At 41.8% G+C, this 23,282-nt stretch overlaps 1 protein-coding gene across 1 annotated transcript in view; it reads left to right on the top strand.

Annotated features, from left to right (window-relative positions):
* The window catches only part of sft2d1 (SFT2 domain containing 1), a 49,427-nt gene that overhangs the window by 6,172 nt on the left and 19,973 nt on the right, over positions 1-23,282 (top strand). The window contains exons 4-6 of the mRNA XM_029702906.1: positions 6,622-6,703; positions 8,687-8,722; positions 9,048-9,106. Coding sequence (XP_029558766.1) covers positions 6,622-6,703; positions 8,687-8,722; positions 9,048-9,106 — 177 coding nt within the window. The remainder of the gene's footprint in view (positions 1-6,621; positions 6,704-8,686; positions 8,723-9,047; positions 9,107-23,282) is intronic.

Below are 23,282 nucleotides of genomic sequence, written 5' to 3'. Positions count from 1 at the left end.
TTGTCGAGGGGGTGTTCCAAGTCATGGAATTAGAATGAGATCTGGTCATAGGTTCCGTCCCTGTTCTAGGGATTCTATTTCTATGGTTCAGGTGTCAGTAAGACCACTTGGTTGGTCTGCCCTACTATGCAGTTGTTGTTTTAAAGGTTCAGACAGAACAGAAGCACGGTGGACGGGTTCCCTATTGAGCTTGATGTAGTAGTCCTGTGTGGCTCAGTAGGTAAGAGCGTGACACTAACAAACACCAAGGTCGTAGGTTCATTTCCCACAGGGATCACAGACAAAACATGTGGCCCCATGCACTCACTGTCCTGTAAGTAAGTTGCTTTGGACACAATGGGCAGCTTTCTAGGATTCATTGTGGTATAGGGTTTCTATAGTTCAGGACATGCTGTGCAGTAATGTTTTGGGTTGAATCGCTGATGGTGGAACACGTCTGTTGGGTTTAGTTCGTTATCTAAGAATCAAGAGTTGAGCTGTCAGATAAACATATCACACGTGACTCTCCAAAATACAAGTCATACTAAAGACTCAAAAAAATGGAACCCAGCATTAAGGAGATGGATTGTGGGTAAGGGCCTGTGACAGAATAGCGTCCTGTCCAGCGGGTGTACTTGTACACAGTGGTGAACCATGACTATAGGACCTAGGTCTTCAGAGGGACCACAACTCCTCTAACACGTTGTCTCAAACAAAAAAAATGGACATAACATGGCTTTGAATGCGTTGGATAGTTCAAACAGGCCTGACTGCGCTTCGGGCTGCCGTACACACAGAGACAGAACCGGTATTGACACAACATGTGACACACAGCATAAAATAATGCGACCAGCAAAACAAAAAACACTGTGTTTACATTACCCATGGTAGCCTAACACAACTGTCACAAATATCTACAACCACAGTGTCATATCAAAGGTGACAGGCTCATGGTGCTGAACAGACAGAGACCGTAATACCTGTGGACTCCATGGTGCTGAACAGACAGAGACCGTAATACCTGTGGACTCCATGGTGCTGAAGGAGAGACAATTTTGGTCAAACAGACAAACAGGGCTGATAGACAGGGCTGATAGACAGGAGACTGAAGTCACACCCAGCATCAGATAATGGTAAAGAATAAGTAGCCCATTCACTTCAGTAGGCCCCATGAAATCATACCAATACAACAAAAGAACAACCATTTCATGTACAAAATGAAATTAACAAACCAGCTATTACTTCCCATTGCAAATATATTTTATCACATTCAATCAAATGTATTTATAAAGCCCTTCTTACATCAGCTGATGTCACAAAGTGCTATACAGAAACCCAGCCTAAAACCCCAAACAGCAAGCAATGCAGGTGTAGAAGCACAGTGGCTAGGAAAAACTCCCTCGAAAGGCCAGAACCTAGGAAGAAACCTAGGGAGGAACCAGGCTATGAGGGGTGGCCAGTCCTCTTCTGGCTGTGCCGGGTGGATATTATAACAGAACATGGACAAGATGTTCAAATGTTCATAGATGACCAGCAGGGTAAAATAATAATAATCACAGTGGTTGTAGAGGGTGCAACAGGTCCGCTCTTGCTGTCTCTAGAGAGTCGAAAACAGCAGGTTTGGGACAAGGTAGCACGTCCAGTGAACAGGTCAGGGTTCCATAGCCGCAGGCAGAGCAGTTGAAACTGGAGCAGCAGCACGACCAGGTGGACTGGGGTCAGCAAGGAGTCATTCATCACACTAACCGGTGATCTAAAGTTAAAATGCAGCAATGTTTCATTATTTTCAAAGAGATAGCTAACAGAAAGCTAGCAGCAACAAAAAACAGTGCCACTCACCAGATGATGTTCATTTGTAAACCAAGTTTGAAAGTTAATCTTGAAAATGGTTATGCTAACAAATTATCAACAAAATCCACCTTGAAGTTGATAACAGCTGCTGCAGCAGTCTCCATTGTCACACTACCACAACACAAGCTAGCTAACATTGTCACACTACCACAACACAAGCTAGCTAACATTGTCACACTACCACAACACAAGCTAGCTAACATTGTGACACTACTACAACACAAGCTAGCTAACATTGTCACAGTACTACAACACAAGCTAGCTAACATTGTCACACTATTATGTGAGAATGCTATTAATTGACTACAGCTCAGCATTCAACACCATAGTGCCCTCAAAGCTCATCACTAAGCTAAGGACCCTGGGACTAAACACCTCCCTCTGCAACTGGATCCTAGACTTACTGACAGGCCGCCCCCAGGAGGCAAGGGTAGGTAACAACACATCCACCACGCTGATCCTCAACACGGGGCCCCTCAGGGGTGTGTGCTCAGTCCCCTCCTGTACTCCCTGTTCACTCATGACTGCATGGCCAGGCACAACTCCAACACCATCATTAAGTTGGCTGATGACACAACAGTGGTAGGCCTGATCACAGACAACGATGAGACAGCCTATAGGGAGGAGGTCAGAGACCTGGCCAGATGGTGCCAGGACAACAACCTCTCCCTCAACGTGATCAAGACTAAGGAGATGGTTGTGGACTACAGGAAAAGGAGGACCGAGCACGCCCTGGTTCTCATCGATGGGGCTGTAGTGGAGCAGGTTGAGAGCTTCAAGTTCCTTGACATCCACATCACCAACAAACTAACATGGTCCAAGCACGCCAAGACAGTCGTGAAGAGGGCACGACAAAACCTTTCCCCCCACAGGAACTGAAAAGATTTGGCATGGGTCCTCAGATCCTCTAAAGGTTTTACAGCTGCCCCATCGAGAGCATCCTGACGGGTTGCATAACTGCCTGGTATGGCAACTGCTCGGCCTCCGACCGCAAGGCACTACAGAGGGTAGTGCGTATGGCCCAGTACGTCACTGGGGCCAAGCTTCCTGCAATCCAGGACCTCTATACCAGGAGGTGTCAGAGGAAGGCCCTAAAATTTGTCAAAGACTACTGCCACCTTTGTCATAGACTTCTCTCTGCTACTGCATGGCAAGCGCTACCTCTGAGCCTGGTTCCTCCCCTATGAGCCTCGTTCCTCCCCTCTGAGCCTGGTTCCTCCTCTCTGAGCCTGGTTCTTCCTCTCTGAGCCTGGTTCCTCCTCTCTGAGCCTGGTTCCTCCTCTCTGAGCCTGGTTCCTCCTCTCTGAGCCTGGTTCCTCCTCTCTGAGCCTGGTTTCTCCTCTCTGAGCCTGGTTCCTCCTCTCTGAGCCTGGTTTCTCCTCTCTGTGCCAGGTTCCTCCCCTCTGTGCCTGGTTTCCCCCCTCTGTGCCTGGTTTCCCCTCTCTGTGCCTGGTTTCCCCTCTCTGTGCCTGGTTCCTCCCCTCTGAGCCTGGTTCCTCCCCTCTGAGCCTGGTTCCTCCCCTCTGCTTGCTAAAATTGTGTGCATCTATTAGTTCCACGTACATGTCAGTACATACACACAACAAGTAGGCCACATGGGGGAAGAGATTTATTTTTATAAACCAGGTTTGCTGTTCACTACATAAGATGGGAGGTCCATGCACTCATGGCTCTGTATAATACTGTACGTTTCCTTGAATTTGTTCTGGACCTGAGGACTGTGAAAAGACCCCTGGTGGCATGTCTGGTGGGGTAAGCGTGTGTGTCAGAGCTGTGTGGAAGTTGACTATGTAAATAATTTTGAATTTCCAACACATGAATGTTTCTTCTAAAAAGAAGAAGTGATGCAGTCAGTCTTTCGTCAACTCTTCACCAACAGCGACTGACATGCATAGTATTAATATCAGCCCTCTGATTACAGTGAAGCGCAAGACGTGCTGCTCTGTTCTGGGCCAGCTGCAGCTTAACTAAGTCTCGTGTGTGTTTACACAGCAACAACGCTGTGTGAAACAAACTGGGGGACAGTGCCTTGTGTGTCCTAACTCCTGGTGACTGTTCTGTACCACAAACAGTAGTGTCATGTTTACACTGGGCCTTTGTCCCAAATGCAATGTAGTGCACTACATTTGACCAGGGCAGATATGTAGGGAATAGGGTGCCATTTGCAGCACAGACAGGGCTTTTGTCTAGTATATTCACACAGTAAGTGGAAGTGCTCAGACTGTCATATTTCAATGAAGGCGTATATTCAGCTATGCAGGTTAATAAGTAACTCATAAGTGCCACATTGTATAATATTTAGGCCCACAAGCCCTTCAGCATATATGGTGGTTATGTAATGGTGACTTTAACGGTTACTACTACTCAAACTGGCTCTGTTGGAAAAGCTTGTCTGCCTGAGGGACGTTGGCTATTTATTTTGTAGTACACATGCCACTGTTTTCCAGGGATTCCTATGTGGCCATGTGGTTTGACACACTGACTTGCTGGATTAATTAAAATGGGACTAAAATGCCTTAGAATAATGTACCACTGAGCACCTTAAGCCCTTCCATTTCCCCTCAGCTCCGCTCCACATCCTCTCCTTCCCCTCAGCTCCGCTCCGCTCCACATCCTCTCCTTCCCCTCAGCTCCGCTCCACATCCTCCCCGTCCCCTCAGCTCCGCTCCACATCCACTCCTTCCCCTCAGCTCCGCTCCACATCCACTCCTTCCCCTCAGCTCCGCTCCACATCCTCTCCTTCCCCTCAGCTCCGCTCCACATCCTCTCCTTCCCCTCAGCTCCGCTCCACATCCTCTCCTTCCCCTCAGCTCCGCTCCACATCCACTCCTTCCCCTCAGCTCCGCTCCACATCCTCTCCTTCCCGTCAGCTCCGCTCCACATCCTCTCCTTCCCGTCAACTCCGCTCCACTTCCTCTCCTTCCACTCAGCTCCGCTCCACTTCCTCTCCTTCCCCTCAGCTCCACATCTTCTCCTTCCCCTCAACTCCGCTCCACTTCCTCTCCTTCCCCTCAGCTCCGCTCCACATCCTCTCCTTCCCCTCAGCTCAGCTCCGCTCCACATCCTCTCCTTCCCCTCAGCTCCGCTCCACTTCCTCTCCTTCCACTCAGCTCCGCTCCACATCCTCTCCTTCCACTCAGCTCCGCTCCACATCCTCTCCTTCCCCTCAACTCCGCTCCACTTCCTCTCCTTCCACTCAGCTCCGCTCCACATCCTCTCCTTCCACTCAGCTCCGCTCCACTTCCTCTCCTTCCCCTCAGCTCCACATCTTCTCCTTCCCCTCAGCTCCGCTCCACTTCCTCTCCTTCCCCTCAGCTCCGCTCCACTTCCTCTCCTTCCCCTCAGCTCCGCTCCACTTCCTCTCCTTCCCCTCAGCTCCGCTCCACTTCCTCTCCTTCCCCTCAGCTCCGCTCCACTTCCTCTCCTTCCCCTCAGCTCCGCTCCACTTCCTCTCCTTCCCCTCAGCTCCGCTCCACTTCCTCTCCTTCCCCTCAGCTCCGCTCCACTTCCTCTCCTTCCCCTCAGCTCCGCTCCACTTCCTCTCCTTCCCCTCAGCTCCGCTCCACTTCCTCTCCTCTCCTTCCCCTCAGCTCCGCTCCGCTCCACTTCCTCTCCTTCCCCTCTACCACCTTCCTCTCCCCCTCCTTCACCCTGTGGCTGTCAGAGGCTTCCTGCCCGCGTCACCAGTCACAGATAGGCGGTATTCTTCTGTCTCATCATCTGACCTGATCACCTCATGACCTGCCTCATGACCTGCCCCTTTCCCCCCCCTCAGATGGAGAGGTGGCAGGCAGGGTCGTAGGTCAGGTGGATACATCTCTCCAGGGTCTTTGTGTGAAAGCAGGGTCGTAGGTCAGGTGGATGCCTTTCTCCAGGGTCTTTGTGTGAAAGCAGAGTCGTAGGTCAGGTGGATGCATCTCTCTAGAGCTGGGGGGGCAGAGAAAAAGGGGGAGGAAGTGATAAATTGATAAAGATGACAGATGCGTCCAAACAATCGATCCATCAGAGCTGGAAATGAAAATGGCGGGTGCTTAACTAATGATACCGATGACTGATTATGTAAGGGTGACGGGGTCGGGATTGTTGTACGTGGGTTTAAATGTGACTGTGTTCCATGTAATGTCCCTACAAGCTGTAGCCAATAATAGATGGCTTATTATATAGCCCGCCACAGAACATCTATTCACACAGTTGAAATGAGAATGCATTTGTTCTGCTTGTCAATTATGTAAATAGCATTTCTTTTCTGTTTTAAAGGAGCATTCAGTGATTGTTACATCTATTTATTGACTCAAGTGAGGGATCTATAGCCATTTGATTCTTGAAGAATATATTCTAAATAACTCATGAGCTTAGTTCAACGGTCTTACTTACTCCATCACTACCCCAAATATAAGATTGTGTACCCCATTGTTTTTAAACAATGGGATTGTAAACAAACACTGTATAGCTTCAAAACAAGATTCAAACGATAATCTTGATGTCATGTATGGTTAGTCCTTGCAATAATTGCACTGTCTATATATTTGCGAGTGGTTAAATTTCTCCAGCCCCATCCCTCAGCTGTTTACTGAAAAAGTGGTGGGGTGGGTTTGTTGTTTGAATCCCAGATTGCCCCTTTAAAGGTCTCTATCATCATACGTTTATTTTCTGTAAATAAAAAACGTTGTTTGTTTCTCTGGGCCTGTGTGATCAGTATGTTGTATATTGAAAGTGTAACCCATAGAAATCTAGAATACATTTGGCATTATTTCTGTTGTAACCAGTGTGTTTTACTTTATCTGTCTTCAGCACCTGTTTCCTGATGGGACCCGTGAAGCAGCTGAAGAGAATGTTTGAACCGACCAGACTGATAGCCACCTGTGTTGTGCTGGTAACTAACTACCTACTGCACATCCACGTACTCTTCTATTAAATAGCCTAGCTTCTGCTTCTGCTGCTCCTGAGTGGCGCAGTGGTCTAAGGCACTGCATCTCAGTGCAAGAGGAGATACTACAGTCCCTGGTTCGAATCCAGGCGGAATCACATCCGGTCGTGATTGGGAGTCCCATAGGGCGGCGCACAATTGGCCCAGCGTCGTCCGGGTTTGGCTGGGGTAGGCCGTCATTGTAAATAAGAATTTGTTCTTAACTGACTTACCTAGTTTAAATAAATGTTAAATAAAATAATAAAATGGACATGAGATTGACATAAAAAAAAGGACATACACAGATGTCCTAGTCAACTAATGTTAAGTTAAACAACCGCATACAACGATCATTGTAAGTAATCCCACAGCACCTTTTCACACTACGGCGGACTTTGCTGACAGCTGCTTTATTGAGGAAAGGTTTTTATTTACTACGACTGTGATGATAAGTGATTTGTCTCACCTAGCTACCTTGAGGAAAAGTTTGATTTACTACGACTGTGATGATAAGTGATTTGTCTCACCTAGCTACCTTGAGGAAAAGTTTGATTTACTACGACTGTGATGATAAGTGATTGTCTCACCTAGCGACCTTAAGATGAATGCACTAACTGTAAGTCACTCTGGATAAGAGTAAAATGAGTACTACGACAGTTAAGGCTTAGGTTTAGTCAGTTCTTTTTCTATACAGCTGCCCCTAAGCCTGCCGATATCAGCAAACAGAGCAGCTGCAACCCCACTTTCAAAATAGGGGTGCAAACGTATGTTTTTGCACCCCCCCCCCCCGCGCAATAAAGTTTTCAACTTTGAAAACACAAAGTGTCACAGTGTGATGTGTGTTGGATGCATATCCCCTTTAAGACACTGGTTTACTCAGTGTTCCATGATACTTCTGTTCTTAATAAGGGATAGTCTGTCACTAGTTTAGGACAGACACTACTTTTTCCATGACTGAAAAAGTCCAAACATTTTAAACGACAACTTAAAGGGCGACTGTAACTCCCGATGTGTCCTCCTTTTTAGATTTGGTTGATTTAAGAAATGCTAGCAGCCATGTCTGATTTCAAACGTGAGTTGGTTTCAGGGTGTGGTTTGATGTGGGTGTCTCGTGCGTGTTCGCAGGTGGGAAGAGTTAGCCAAATGATTTAGCCAATTCGCTTCAGCCGGCTGGTGTACGACCGTGGCAAAGTTAGTTTGACTTTGGATAGCCCATCTCCGGGGCTATAAATTACATAATTTTAAATGACACAATATTTTCATGTTCCACACCTTTTTCGTTTTGTAATTAAATGCTTTAAACACTTGTATATCAATTTCTACAATGTATAGTTGCTTTGAGGTTTTTAAGTCGTTAAAATTTAGAGATATTTGAATTTTAACATAATGTCCCATGTATATTGTGTAATTTACAAATGGTCCCTAACTAGCCCCATTGGGATATCCATAGTTGACCCAAATTTTCCACAGGTATTACGATCAGGTTGCGTGCAGTTGCACAATTGATGATTACTTATATGCGGCCAGCTGTGGACATGTGGGCAGGATTGAAACAAAACTTAATTTGCGTTCTGATGCGGACATGACTACAATTCTCACAAAACTCTGTTTTGGACGAGACTGACTTTATGACCAAAATTATCCTATTTACAGTTCGTAGTCAATTTTGGCAGTAGAATAAATGTTTACATTTAAGTCATTAACTCATATCAATGTCAAATAGGCTGTTTTCTAAACGAAAAGTTGTTTGTTAGGGTCAGTTACTCTTTAAGGTTGATCTGCTGTTAGGGCAAGTCAAAACACACACAAAGCTGAGTGGTGATCTGAAGTAAATCCCTCACAGTAGATTACACATGAATCAAATATGCGTTAATGACAGTAGAATACATAATACGTTCATTTAATCAATATTCGGAAGGTTTACTTTTGTTTTTCTCTTTCTGCCTCCAGCTCTGTCTCATTTTGACTCTTTGTGCAGTTTTCTGGGTAAGTATCTGAAAGCCTCTAAACAGTTCAGTAGCCTACATTGTGACCCTAACCCAGTGTTTCCAAAACTCAGTCTTGGGGACCCCAAGAGGTGCATGTTTTGTTTTTTGCCCTAACAATACACAGCTGATTCAAATAATCAAAGTTTGATGATGAGTTGATTATTTAAATCAGCTGTGTAGTGCTAGGGCAAAACCCCAAACTTGTACCCTTTTGGGGTCCCTAGGACCGAGTTTGGGAAACGCTGCCATATGCACTATAACAAATCTACAACACAGCTGTTTGACAAAAGACATGAGATTCGTTCTGTCTCTGTACTCTGTAGTGGCAAAAGAAGGGACTGGCCATCATCTTCTGCATTCTACAGTTCTTAGCAATGACATGGTAAGTAATACTATCCTCTCACAGTGCATTTAAGGCCTAGATTCAATCTGTTTATGTCGACTTGTCGATCGGGAATTTACCTTTTAAATTTCAATTGTGCTATAACGCGGATCTTCCGCGATACGGCTTGATTCTAGCCCTAAAGGTAAAAGCATAGAGATACATTCAATTATATTTAAATATATGTGTGAAACCATCATACACAGTGCCTTTGGGAAAGTATTCAGACTCCTTGACTTTTTTCACATTTTGTTACGTTACAGCGTTATTGTATTGATTAAATCGTTTTTCCCCACTCATCAATCAACACACAATACCCCATGATAACGAAGCAAAAACAGGTTTAGACATTTTTGCAAATGTATTCAAAATTAGATGTATTATTATTATTCAAAATTCATATATATTCAAAATTCAAGAAAACTGATATCAAATTTACATAAGTATTCAGACCTTTTACTCAGTACTTTGTTGAAGAACCTTTGACAGCGATTACAGCCTTGAGTCTTCTTAGGTATGATGCGACAAGCTTGGCACACCTGTATTTGGAGAGTTTCTCCCATTCTTCTCAGATCCTCTCAAGCTCTGTCAGGTTGGATGGGGAGCGTTGCTGCACAGCTATTTTCAGGTCTCTCCAGAGATGTGCGATCGGGTTCAAGTCCGGGCTCTAGCTGGGCCAATCAAGGACATTCAGAGATCTGTCTCGAAGCCACTCCTGCATTGTCTTGGCTGTGTGCTTAGGGTCTTTGTCCTGTTGGAAGGTGAAACTTCACCCCAGTCTGAGGTCCTGAGCGCTCTTTCCATCAATCCTGACTAGTCTCCCAGTCCCTGCCACTGAAAAACTTTCCCACAGCATGATGCTGCCACCACCATGCTTCGCCGTAGGGATGGTGCCAGGTTTCCTCCAAACATGACGCTTGGCATTCAGGTCAAAGAGTTCAATCTGGTTTTCATCGGACCAGAGAATCTTGTTTCTCATGGTCTGAGAGTCTTTAGGTGACTTTTGGCAAACTCCAAGTGGGCTGTTATGCGCCTTTTACTGAGGAGTGGCTTCCGTTTGGCTCTCTACCATAAAGGCCTGATTGGTGGAGTGCAGCAGAGATGGTTGTCCTTCTGGAAGGTTCTCCCATCTCCACAGAGGAACTCTGGAGCTCTGTCAGAGTGACCATTGGGTTCTTGGTCCCCTCCTTGACCAAGGCACTTCTCCCCCAATTGCTCAGTTTGGCCAGGGGGGGCAGCTCTAGGAAGAGTCTTGGTGGTTCCAAACTTCTTCCATTTAAGAATGATGGAGGCCACTGTGCTCTTGGGGACCTTCAATGCTGCAGATATTTTTTGGTACCCTTCCCCAGATTTGTGCCTCAACACAATCCTGTCTCATACCTCTACAGATAATTCCTTCGACCTCATGGCTTGGTTTTTTGCTCTGACATTTCCAAACCATGTCCAACCAATTGAATTTACCACAGGTGGACTCCAATCAAGTTGTAGAAACATCTCTAGGATGATCAATGGAAACAGCATGCACCTGAGCTCAATTTCGAATCTCATAGTGAAGGGTCTGAATACTTATGTGTAAATAAGGTTTTTCAGTTGTTTTTTTTATACATTTGCAAAAATGTCTGAACTTGTTTTTGCTTTGTCATTATGGGGTATTGTGTGTAGATTGCTGAGGATTTTCTTGTAATTAAACCATTTTAGAATAAGGCTGTAATGTAACAAAATGTCAAGAGGTCTGAATTCATTAAAATAAGTAGACATTTTAACATTTACATTTTAGTCATTTAGCAGACGCTCTTATCCAGAGCGACTTACAGTATGTAGTGAGTGTATTATATACAGTGCCTTGCGAAAGTATTCGGCCCCCTTGAACTTTTCAACCTTTTGCCACATTTCAGGCTTCAAACATAAAGATATAAAACTGTAATTTTTTGTGAAGAATCAACAACATGTGGGACACAAACATGAAGTGGAACGAAATTTATTGGATATTTCAAACTTGTTTAACAAATAAAAAACTGAAAAATTGGGCGTGCAAAATTATTCAGCCCCCTTAAGTTAATACTTTGTAGCGCCACCTTTTGCTGCGATTACAGCTGTAAGTCGCTGGGGTATGTCTCTATCAGTTTTGCACATCGAGAGACTGACATTTTTGCCCATTCCTCCTTGCAAAACAGCTCGAGCTCAGTGAGGTTGGATGGAGAGCGTTTGTGAACAGCAGTTTTCAGTTCTTTCCACAGATTCTGGATTGGATTCAGGTCTGGACTTGGCCATTCTAACACCTGGATATGTTTATTTGTGAACCATTCCATTGTAGATTTTGCTTTATGTTTTGGATCATTGTCTTGTTGGAAGACAAATCTCCGTCCCAGTCTCAGGTCTTTTGCAGACTCCATCAGGTTTTCTTCCAGAATGGTCCTGTATTTGGCTCCATCCATCTTCCCTGCCCCTGCTGAAGAAAAGCAGGCCCAAACCATGATGCTGCCACCACCATGTTTGACAGTGGGGATGGTGTGTTCAGGGTGATGAGCTGTGTTGCTTTTACACCAAACATAACGTTTTGCATTGTTGCCAAAAAGTTCGATTTGGTTTCATCTGACCAGAGCACCTTCTTCCACATGTTTGGTGTGTCTCCCAGGTGGCTAGTGGCAAACTTTAAACTACACTTTTTATGGATATCTTTAAGAAATGGCTTTCTTCTTGCCACTCTTCCATAAAGGCCAGATTTGTGCAGTATACGACTGATTGTTGTCCTATGGACAGAGTCTCCCACCTCAGCTGAAGATCTCTTCAGTTCATCCAGAGTGATCATGGGCCTCTTGGCTGCATCTCTGATCAGTCTTCTCCTTGTATGAGCTGAAAGTTTAGAGGGACGGCCGGGTCTTTGTAGATTTGCAGTGGTCTGATACTCCTTCCATTTCAATATTATCGCTTGCACAGTGCTCCTTGGGATGTTTAAAGCTTGGGAAATCTTTTTGTATCCAAATCCAGCTTTAAACTTCTCCACAACAGTATCTCGGACCTGCCTGGTGTGTTCCTTGTTCTTCATGATGCTCTCTGCGCTTTAAACGGACCTCTGAGACTATCACAGAGCAGGTGCATTTATACGGAGACTTGATTACACACAGGTGGATTCTATTTATCATCATTAGTCATTTAGGTCAACATTGGATCATTCAGAGATCCTCACTGAACTTCTGGAGAGAGTTTGCTGCACTGAAAGTAAAGGGGCTGAATAATTTTGCACAGACAATTTTTCCGTTTTTTATTTGTTAAAAAAGTTTGAAATATCCAATAAATTTCGTTCCACTTCATAATTGTGTCCCACTTGTTGTTGATTCTTCAGAAAAATTACAGTTTTATATCTTTATGTTTGAAGCCTGAAATGTGGCAAAAGGTCGAAAAGTTCAAGGGGGCCGAATACTTTCGCAAGGCACTGTATATATTTTTTTTACTGGCCCCCCGTGGGAATCAAACCCACAACCCTGGCGTTGCACACACCATGCTGGCGTTGCAAACACCATGCTCTACCAACTGAGCCACAGGGAAGACCCTAATTTCACTTTTGGTCACCACACCTTATTGGATTTCAAACATTGCAGAACCAATTACATTTTTGTAAACTTAAGTTTACAATTTTAGTTTTGAAAGTGAAGACAAATGGCATGGACAAAATTATTGGCACCTCAGAGGTAGTACTTGGTTGCACAGCCTTTGGCCAAGATAACTGCAGACAAACACTTCTTGTAACCATCAATGAGCTTGCTACACCTTTCTACAGACAATTTGGCCCATTCTTCAGCTGTAAACTGCTCTAATTCATCAATGTTCATCAAATGCTCTCCATTGGTTATGGACGTGATTCAGATCTGGACTCACTGGCCACTCCAGAACAGTCCAGCATCTCTTCTTGTACCATTCCTGGGTGCTCTTTCATGTGTTTGGGATCATTGTCCTGCTGGAAGACCCACAACCTTCAATGGAGTCCCAGTTGTTTTGAACACTGAGTTTAATATTGGACTACAAAACACCTGATCATCTTTTGATTTCCTGATGCCTTGTACACGTTCAAGGCCCCCAGTACCGGAGGTAGCAAAGCATCCCCACAGCATTATCAAACCTCCCCCATCTTTGATTGTAGGGAGGGTGTTCTTTAGATTGAATGGTTCCTTTGGTTGTTAGTAAACACAGCGCTGATCTGCATTGCCAAAGAGCTCAAATTTTGTTTAATTGGTCCGAAGAACATTTTCTCCAAGATTTTTGTGTGTGTTTGTGAGAAGTTCAATCAGGCTTTCTTGTCTCCTTCATCAATGGGGTCTTCTTATATTTACCAATGACCAAATGAAGCGTTCAAAGAAAATAACAACCTCCCTACATTCAATTGTGGGGGTGGACTGATAATGCGGTGGAGTTGCTTTGCTACCTCTAGTACTGGGGCCCAAGGTTATTATAGTCTGGTCATTTTCTATAAAATTGTATTTCTATTAGTTTTTAGATTTTCAAAATTCTGTTTAGTTTCCTGTTTGTTTTTAGACTTGATTTAGTCATTTTTTTTCTTCAGTTTCAGTTTGATTAAAACAATCCATTTTAGTGTTCGGGAAAGTAGCCTTATGCTAGGAGCCATGTATGCGTTGTAGACCTGTAGCAGGGGTACAGCAGTACTATTTATTAATGTGTTGTAGTCCTATAGCAGGGGTACAGCAGTACTATTTATTAATGTGTTGTAGACCTATAGCAGGGGTACAGAAGTACTATTTATTAATGTGTTGTAGTCCTATAGCAGGGGTAGCGCAGTACTATTTATTAATGTGTTGTGGACCTATAGCAGGGGTACAGCAGTACTATTTATTAATGTGTTGTAGTCCTATAGCAGGGGTACAGCAGTACTATTTATTAATGTGTTGTAGACCTATAGCAGGGGTACAGCAGTACTATTTATTAATGTGTTGTAGTCCTATAGCAGGGGTAGCGCAGTACTATTTATTAATGTGTTGTAGTCCTATAGCAGGGGTACAGCAGTACTATTTATTAATGTTTTAGACCTATAGCAGGGGTACAGCAGTACTATTTATTAATGTGTTGTAGACCTATAGCAGGGGTATTCCAGTACTATTTATTAATGTGTTGTAGACCTATAGCAGGGGTATTCCAGTACTATTTATTAATGTGTTGTAGACGTATAGCAGGGGTAGCGCAGTACTATTTATTAATGTGTTGTAGACCTATAGCAGGGGTATTCCAGTACTATTTATGAATGTGTTGTAGACCTATAGCAGGGGTACAGCAGTACTTTATATTAATGTGTTGTAGACCTATAGCAGGGGTATTACAGTACTATTTATGAATGTGTTGTAGACCTATAGCAGGGGTATTCCAGTACTATTTATTAATGTGTTGTTGACCTATAGCAGGGGTATTACAGTACTATTTATGAATGTGTTGTAGACCTATAGCAGGGGTATTCCAGTACTATTTATTAATGTGTTGTAGACCTATAGCAGGGGTACAGCAGTACTATTTATTAATGTGTTGTAGTCCTATAGCAGGGGTATTCCAGTACTATTTATTAATGTGTTGTAGTCCTATAGCAGGGGTATTCCAGTACTATTTATTAATGTGTTGTAGACCTATAGCAGGGGTATTCCAGTACTATTTATTAATGTGTTGTAGACGTATAGCAGGGGTATTCCAGTACTATTTATTAATGTGTTGTTGACCTATAGCAGGGGTATTCCAGTACTATTTATTAATGTGTTGTAGTCCTATAGCAGGGGTACCGCAGTACTATTTATTAATGTGTTGTAGACCTATAGCAGGGGTACAGCAGTACTATTTATTAATGTGTTGTAGACCTATAGCAGGGGTATTCCAGTACTATTTATTAATGTGTTGTTGACCTATAGCAGGGGTATTCCAGTACTATTTATTAATGTGTTGTAGACCTATAGCAGGGGTACCGCAGTACTATTTATTAATGTGTTGTAGACCTATAGCAGGGGTACCGCAGTACTATTTATTAATGTGTTGTAGTCCTATAGCAGGGGTACAGCAGTACTATTTATTAATGTGTTGTAGTCCTATAGCAGGGGTATTCCAGTACTATTTATTAATGTGTTGTAGGCCTATAGCAGGGGTACAGCAGTACTATTTATTAATGTGTTGTAGTCCTATAGCAGGGGTATTCCAGTACTATTTATTAATGTGTTGTTGACCTATAGCAGGGGTATTACAGTACTATTTATGAATGTGTTGTAGACCTATAGCAGGGGTATTCCAGTACTATTTATTAATGTGTTGTAGACCTATAGCAGGGGTATTCCAGTACTATTTATGAATGTGTTGTAGACCTATAGCAGGGGTACAGCAGTACTATTTATTAATGTGTTGTAGTCCTATAGCAGGGGTATTCCAGTACTATTTATTAATGTGTTGTAGTCCTATAGCAGGGGTACTAGAGTACTATTTATTAATGTGTTGTAGTCCTATAGCAGGGGTACAGCAGTACTATTTATTAATGTGTTGTAGTCCTATAGCAGGGGTACAGCAGTACTATTTATTAATGTGTTGTAGTCCTATAGCAGGGGTACAGCAGTACTATTTATTAATGTGTTGTAGTCCTATAGCAGGGGTACAGCAGTACTATTTATTAATGTGTTGTAGTCCTATAGCAGGGGTACAGCAGTACTATTTATTAATGTGTTGTAGTCCTATAGCAGGGGTATTCCAGTACTATTTATTAATGTGTTGTAGACCTATAGCAGGGGTATTCCAGTACTATTTATTAATGTGTTGTAGTCCTATAGCAGGGGTATTCCAGTACTATTTATTAATGTGTTGTAGACCTATAGCAGGGGTACCGCAGTACTATTTATTAATGTGTTGTAGTCCTATAGCAGGGGTACAGCAGTACTATTTATTAATGTGTTGTAGACCTATAGCAGGGGTATTCCAGTACTATTTATTAATGTGTTGTAGACCTATAGCAGGGGTATTCCAGTACTATTTATTAATGTGTTGTAGTCCTATAGCAGGGGTATTCCAGTACTATTTATTAATGTGTTGTAGTCCTATAGCAGGGGTATTCCAGTACTATTTATTAATGTGTTGTAGACCTATAGCAGGGGTATTCCAGTACTATTTATTAATGTGTTGTAGTCCTATAGCAGGGGTATTCCAGTACTATTTATTAATGTGTTGTAGACCTATAGCAGGGGTATTCCAGTACTATTTATTAATGTGTTGTAGTCCTATAGCAGGGGTATTCCAGTACTATTTATTAATGTGTTGTAGACCTATAGCAGGTGTACAGCAGTACTATTTATTAATGTGTTGTAGACCTATAGCAGGGGTATTACAGTACTATTTATTAATGTGTTGTAGTCCTATAGCAGGGGTACTAGAGTACTATTTATTAATGTGTTGTAGTCCTATAGCAGGGGTATTCCAGTACTATTTATTAATGTGTTGTAGACCTATAGCAGGGGTATTACAGTACTATTTATTAATGTGTTGTAGTCCTATAGCAGGGGTATTCCAGTACTATTTATGAATGTGTTGTTGACCTATAGCAGGGGTATTTCAGTACTATTTATTAATGTGTTGTAGTCCTATAGCAGGGGTATTCCAGTACTATTTATTAATGTGTTGTAGACATATAGCAGGGGTACAGCAGTACTATTTATTAATGTGTTGTAGACCTATAGCAGGGGTACAGCAGTACTATTTATTAATGTGTTGTAGTCCTATAGCAGGGGTACAGCAGTACTATTTATTAATGTGTTGTAGTCCTATAGCAGGGGTATTCCAGTACTATTTATTAATGTGTTGTAGACCTATAGCAGGGGTACAGCAGTACTATTTATTAATGTGTTGTAGACCTATAGCAGGGTTACAGCAGTACTATTTATTAATGTGTTGTAGACCTATAGCAGGTGTACAGCAGTACTATTTATTAATGTGTTGTAGACCTATAGCAGGGGTACAGCAGTACTATTTATTAATGTGTTGTAGACCTATAGCAGGGGTACAGCAGTACTATTTATTAATGTGTTGTAGACCTATAGCAGGGGTATTCCAGTACTATTTATTAATGTGTTGTAGACCTATAGCAGGGGTACCGCAGTACTATTTATTAATGTGTTGTAGTCCTATAGCAGGGGTATTCCAGTACTATTTATTAATGTGTTGTAGACCTATAGCAGGGGTATTCCAGTACTATTTATTAATGTGTTGTAGTCCTATAGCAGGGGTACAGCAGTACTATTTATTAATGTGTTGTAGACCTATAGCAGGGGTATTCCAGTACTATTTATTAATGTGTTGTAGTCCTATAGCAGGGGTACAGCAGTACTATTTATTAATGTGTTGTAGTCCTATAGCAGGGGTACAGCAGTACTATTTATTAATGTGTTGTAGTCCTATAGCAGGGGTACAGCAGTACTATTTATTAATGTGTTGTAGACCTATAGCAGGGGTACAGCAGTACTATTTATTAATGTGTTGTAGTCCTATAGCAGGGGTACAGCAGTACTATTTATTAATGTGTTGTAGACCTATAGCAGGGGTATTCCAGTACTATTTATTAATGTGTTGTAGACCTATAGCAGGGGTATTCCAGTACTATTTATTAATGTGTTGTAGTCCTATAGCAGGGGTATTACAGTACTATTTATTAATGTGTTGTAGACCTATAGCAGGGGTATTCCAGTACTATTTATTAATGTGTTGTAGTCCTATAGCAGGGGTACAGCAGTACTATTTATTAATGTGTTGTAGACCTATAGCAGGGGTATTCCAGTACTATTTATTAATGTGTTGTAGTCCTATAGCAGGGGTACAGCAGTACTATTTATTAATGTGTTGTAGTCCTATAGCAGGGGTACAGCAGTACTATTTATTAATGTGTTGTAGTCCTATAGCAGGGGTACAGCAGTACTATTTATTAATGTGTTGTAGACCTATAGCAGGGGTACAGCAGTACTATTTATTAATGTGTTGTAGTCCTATAGCAGGGGTACAGCAGTACTATTTATTAATGTGTTGTAGACCTATAGCAGGGGTATTCCAGTACTATTTATTAATGTGTTGTAGACCTATAGCAGGGGTATTCCAGTACTATTTATTAATGTGTTGTAGACCTATAGCAGGTGTACAGCAGTACTATTTATTAATGTGTTGTAGTCCTATAGCAGGGGTATTCCAGTACTATTTATTAATGTGTTGTAGGCCTATAGCAGGGGTATTTCAGTACTATTTATTAATGTGTTGTAGTCCTATAGCAGGGTTACAGCAGTACTATTTATTAATGTGTTGTAGACCTATAGCAGGGGTACAGCAGTACTATTCATTAATGTGTTGTAGACCTACAGCAGGGGTATTCCAGTACTATTTAATAATGTGTTGTAGACCTATAGCAGGTGTACAGCAGTACTATTTATTAATGTGTTGTAGTCCTATAGCAGGGGTACAGCAGTACTATTTATTAATGTGTTGTAGACCTATAGCAGGGGTACAGCAGTACTATTTATTAATGTGTTGTAGACCTATAGCAAGGGTACCGCAGTACTATTTATTAATGTGTTGTAGTCCTATAGCAGGGGTACCGCAGTACTATTTATTAATGTGTTGTAGGCCTATAGCAGGGGTATTCCAGTACTATTTATTAATGTGTTGTAGACCTATAGCAGGGGTACAGCAGTACTATTTATTAATGTGTTGTAGTCCTATAGCAGGGGTATTCCAGTACTATTTATTAATGTGTTGTAGTCCTATAGCAGGGGTATTCCAGTACTATTTATTAATGTGTTGTAGTCCTATAGCAGGGGTACAGCAGTACTATTTATTAATGTGTTGTAGTCCTATAGCAGGGGTATTCCAGTACTATTTATTAATGTGTTGTAGACCTATAGCAGGGGTATTCCAGTACTATTTATTAATGTGTTGTTGACCTATAGCAGGGGTATTCCAGTACTATTTATTAATGTGTTGTAGACCTATAGCAGGGGTATTCCAGTACTATTTATTAATGTGTTGTAGTCCTATAGCAGGGGTATTCCAGTACTATTTATTAATGTGTTGTAGACCTATAGCAGGGGTATTCCAGTACTATTTATTAATGTGTTGTAGACCTATAGCAGGGGTACAGCAGTACTATTTATTAATGTGTTGTAGACCTATAGCAGGGGTATTCCAGTACTATTTATGAATGTGTTGTAGACCTATAGCAGGGGTATTCCAGTACTATTTATTAATGTGTTGTAGTCCTATAGCAGGGGTATTCCAGTACTATTTATTAATGTGTTGTAGACCTATAGCAGGGGTACAGCAGTACTATTTATTAATGTGTTGTAGACCTATAGCAGGGGTATTCCAGTACTATTTATTAATGTGTTGTAGACCTATAGCAGGGGTACCGCAGTACTATTTATTAATGTGTTGTAGACCTATAGCAGGATTACAGCAGTACTATTTATGAATGTGTTGTAGACCTATAGCAGGGGTATTCCAGTACTATTTATTAATGTGTTGTAGTCCTATAGCAGGGGTATTCCAGTACTATTTATGAATGTGTTGTAGACCTATAGCAGGGGTATTCCAGTACTATTTATTAATGTGTTGTAGTCCTATAGCAGGTGTACAGCAGTACTATTTATTAATGTGTTGTAGTCCTATAGCAGGGGTATTCCAGTACTATTTATTAATGTGTTGTAGACCTATAGCAGGGGTATTCCAGTACTATTTATTAATGTGTTGTAGTCCTATAGCAGGGGTACCGCAGTACTATTTATTAATGTGTTGTAGACCTATAGCAGGGGTATTCCAGTACTATTTATTAATGTGTTGTAGACCTATAGCAGGGGTACAGCAGTACTATTTATTAATGTGTTGTAGACCTATAGCAGGGGTACAGCAGTACTATTTATTAATGTGTTGTAGTCCTATAGCAGGGGTACAGCAGTACTATTTATTAATGTGTTGTAGTCCTATAGCAGGGGTACTCCAGTACTATTTATTAATGTGTTGTAGACCTGTAGCAGGGGTATTCCAGTACTATTTATTAATGTGTTGTAGACCTATAGCAGGGGTATTCCAGTACTATTTATTAATGTGTTGTAGACCTATAGCAGGGTTACAGCAGTACTATTTATTAATGTGTTGTAGACCTATAGCAGGGTTACAGCAGTACTATTTATGAATGTGTTGTAGACCTATAGCAGGGGTACAGCAGTACTATTTATTAATGTGTTGTAGGCCTATAGCAGGGGTATTCCAGTACTATTTATTAATGTGTTGTAGACATATAGCAGGGGTACAGCAGTACTATTTATTAATGTGTTGTAGACCTATAGCAGGGGTACAGCAGTACTATTTATTAATGTGTTGTAGTCCTATAGCAGGGGTATTCCCGTACTATTTATTAATGTGTTGTAGACCTATAGCAGGGTTACAGCAGTACTATTTATTAATGTGTTGTAGACCTATAGCAGGGGTATTCCAGTACTATTTATTAATGTGTTGTAGTCCTATAGCAGGGGTACAGCAGTACTATTTATTAATGTGTTGTAGTCCTATAGCAGGGGTACAGCAGTACTATTTATTAATGTGTTGTAGACCTATAGCAGGTGTACAGCAGTACTATTTATTAATGTGTTGTAGACCTATAGCAGGGGTACAGCAGTACTATTTATTAATGTGTTGTAGACCTATAGCAGGGGTACAGCAGTACTATTTATTAATGTGTTGTAGTCCTATAGCAGGGGTATTCCAGTACTATTTATTAATGTGTTGTAGACCTATAGCAAGGGTACCGCAGTACTATTTATTAATGTGTTGTAGACCTATAGCAGGGGTACAGCAGTACTATTTATTAATGTGTTGTAGTCCTATAGCAGGGGTATTCCAGTACTATTTATTAATGTGTTGTAGTCCTATAGCAGGGGTATTCCAGTACTATTTATTAATGTGTTGTAGTCCTATAGCAGGGGTATTCCAGTACTATTTATTAATGTGTTGTAGACCTATAGCAGGGGTACAGCAGTACTATTTATTAATGTGTTGTAGTCCTATAGCAGGGGTATTCCAGTACTATTTATTAATGTGTTGTAGTCCTATAGCAGGGGTATTCCAGTACTATTTATTAATGTGTTGTAGTCCTATAGCAGGGGTATTCCAGTACTATTTATGAATGTGTTGTAGTCCTATAGCAGGGGTATTCCAGTACTATTTATTAATGTGTTGTAGACCTATAGCAGGGGTATTACAGTACTATTTATTAATGTGTTGTAGTCCTATAGCAGGGGTACAGCAGTACTATTTATTAATGTGTTGTAGTCCTATAGCAGGGGTACAGCAGTACTATTTATTAATGTGTTGTAGTCCTATAGCAGGGGTATTACAGTACTATTTATTAATGTGTTGTAGTCCTATAGCAGGGGTATTCCAGTACTATTTATTAATGTGTTGTAGTCCTATAGCAGGGGTATTCCAGTACTATTTATTAATGTGTTGTAGACCTATAGCAGGGGTATTCCAGTACTATTTATTAATGTGTTGTAGTCCTATAGCAGGGGTACAGCAGTACTATTTATTAATGTGTTGTAGTCCTATAGCAGGGGTATTCCAGTACTATTTATTAATGTGTTGTAGACCTATAGCAAGGGTACCGCAGTACTATTTATTAATGTGTTGTAGACCTATAGCAGGGGTACAGCAGTACTATTTATTAATGTGTTGTAGTCCTATAGCAGGGGTATTCCAGTACTATTTATTAATGTGTTGTAGACCTATAGCAGGGGTATTCCAGTACTATTTATTAATGTGTTGTAGACCTATAGCAGGGGTACCGCAGTACTATTTATTAATGTGTTGTAGACCTATAGCAGGGGTATTTCAGTACTATTTATTAATGTGTTGTAGTCCTATAGCAGGGGTACAGCAGTACTATTTATTAATGTGTTGTAGTCCTATAGCAGGGGTACAGCAGTACTATATTAATGTGTTGTAGACCTATAGCAGGGGTACCGCAGTACTATTTATTAATGTGTTGTAGACCTATAGCAGGGGTACCGCAGTACTATTTATTAATGTGTTGTAGACCTATAGCAGGGGTATTCCAGTACTATTTATTAATGTGTTGTAGACCTATAGCAGGGGTACAGCAGTACTATTTATTAATGTGTTGTTGACCTATAGCAGGGGTACAGCAGTACTATTTATTAATGTGTTGTAGACCTATAGCAGGGGTATTTCAGTACTATTTATTAATGTGTTGTAGACCAATAGCAGGGGTACTGCAGTACTTTTTGAGATGGTCTGGATGCATACATGTCCTAGGTGGAAAAGGTCCAGATGGATATTGTAATTTGTCTGCGTAGTAACAAACCCCAATCTTGCAACCCAGGTAAACCCCAAACGGTTCACATCCTTCTTGTTGGCAGAGAAGATTTTCGTAGTTTTAAAATGAATTTCCTGCATTTCCAAAAAAAAAGTAACTTCTTATGTGAGTTCATATGATAGGAGGAGTTGAATCTTAACCGAATTCCCAACATTTTATAATGGCGGTCTCACCTTGCCTTTTTCCTGAAATTGTTTGTGGGTTGGTTGGGTTTTCCCTTTTTTTATCTAAAATCAAATGTTATTTGTCACATGCACCGAATACAACAGGTGTAGACCTTACAGTGAAATGCTTGGATGGCAGGTCCTGGATGGCAGGAAGCTTGGCCCCAGTGATGTACTGGGCCGTACACACTACCCTCTTTAGTGCCTTGCGGTCAGAGGCCGAGCAGTTGCCATACCAGGCAGTGATGCAACCCGTCAGGATGCTTTCGATGGTGCAGCTTTAAAACCTTTTGAGGATCTGAGGACCCATGCCAAATCTTTTCAGTTCCTGTGGGGGAATAGATTTTGTCGTGCCCTCTTCACGACTGTCTTGGTGTGCTTGGACCATGTTAGTTTGTTGGTGATGTGGACGCCAAGGAACTTGAAGCTCAAAACCTGCAGGATGCTGGCCTTCTAGACAGAGTTACAAAGAAAAAGCCGTATCTTAGACTGGCCAATAAAAATAAAAGATTAAGATGGGCAAAATAACACGGACGCTGGACAAAGGAACTCTGCCTAGAAGGCCAGCATCCTGGAGTCGCCTCTTCACTGTTGACGTTGAGACTGGTGTTTTGCGGGTACT

Source organism: Salmo trutta, chromosome 2 (assembly GCF_901001165.1).
Source record: "Salmo trutta chromosome 2, fSalTru1.1, whole genome shotgun sequence".
In the NCBI taxonomy this organism is placed as follows: Eukaryota; Metazoa; Chordata; class Actinopteri; order Salmoniformes; family Salmonidae; genus Salmo; species Salmo trutta.
The sequence above is the reverse complement of the archived record's forward strand: the minus strand, read 5'-3'. Positions and strand labels throughout refer to the sequence as shown.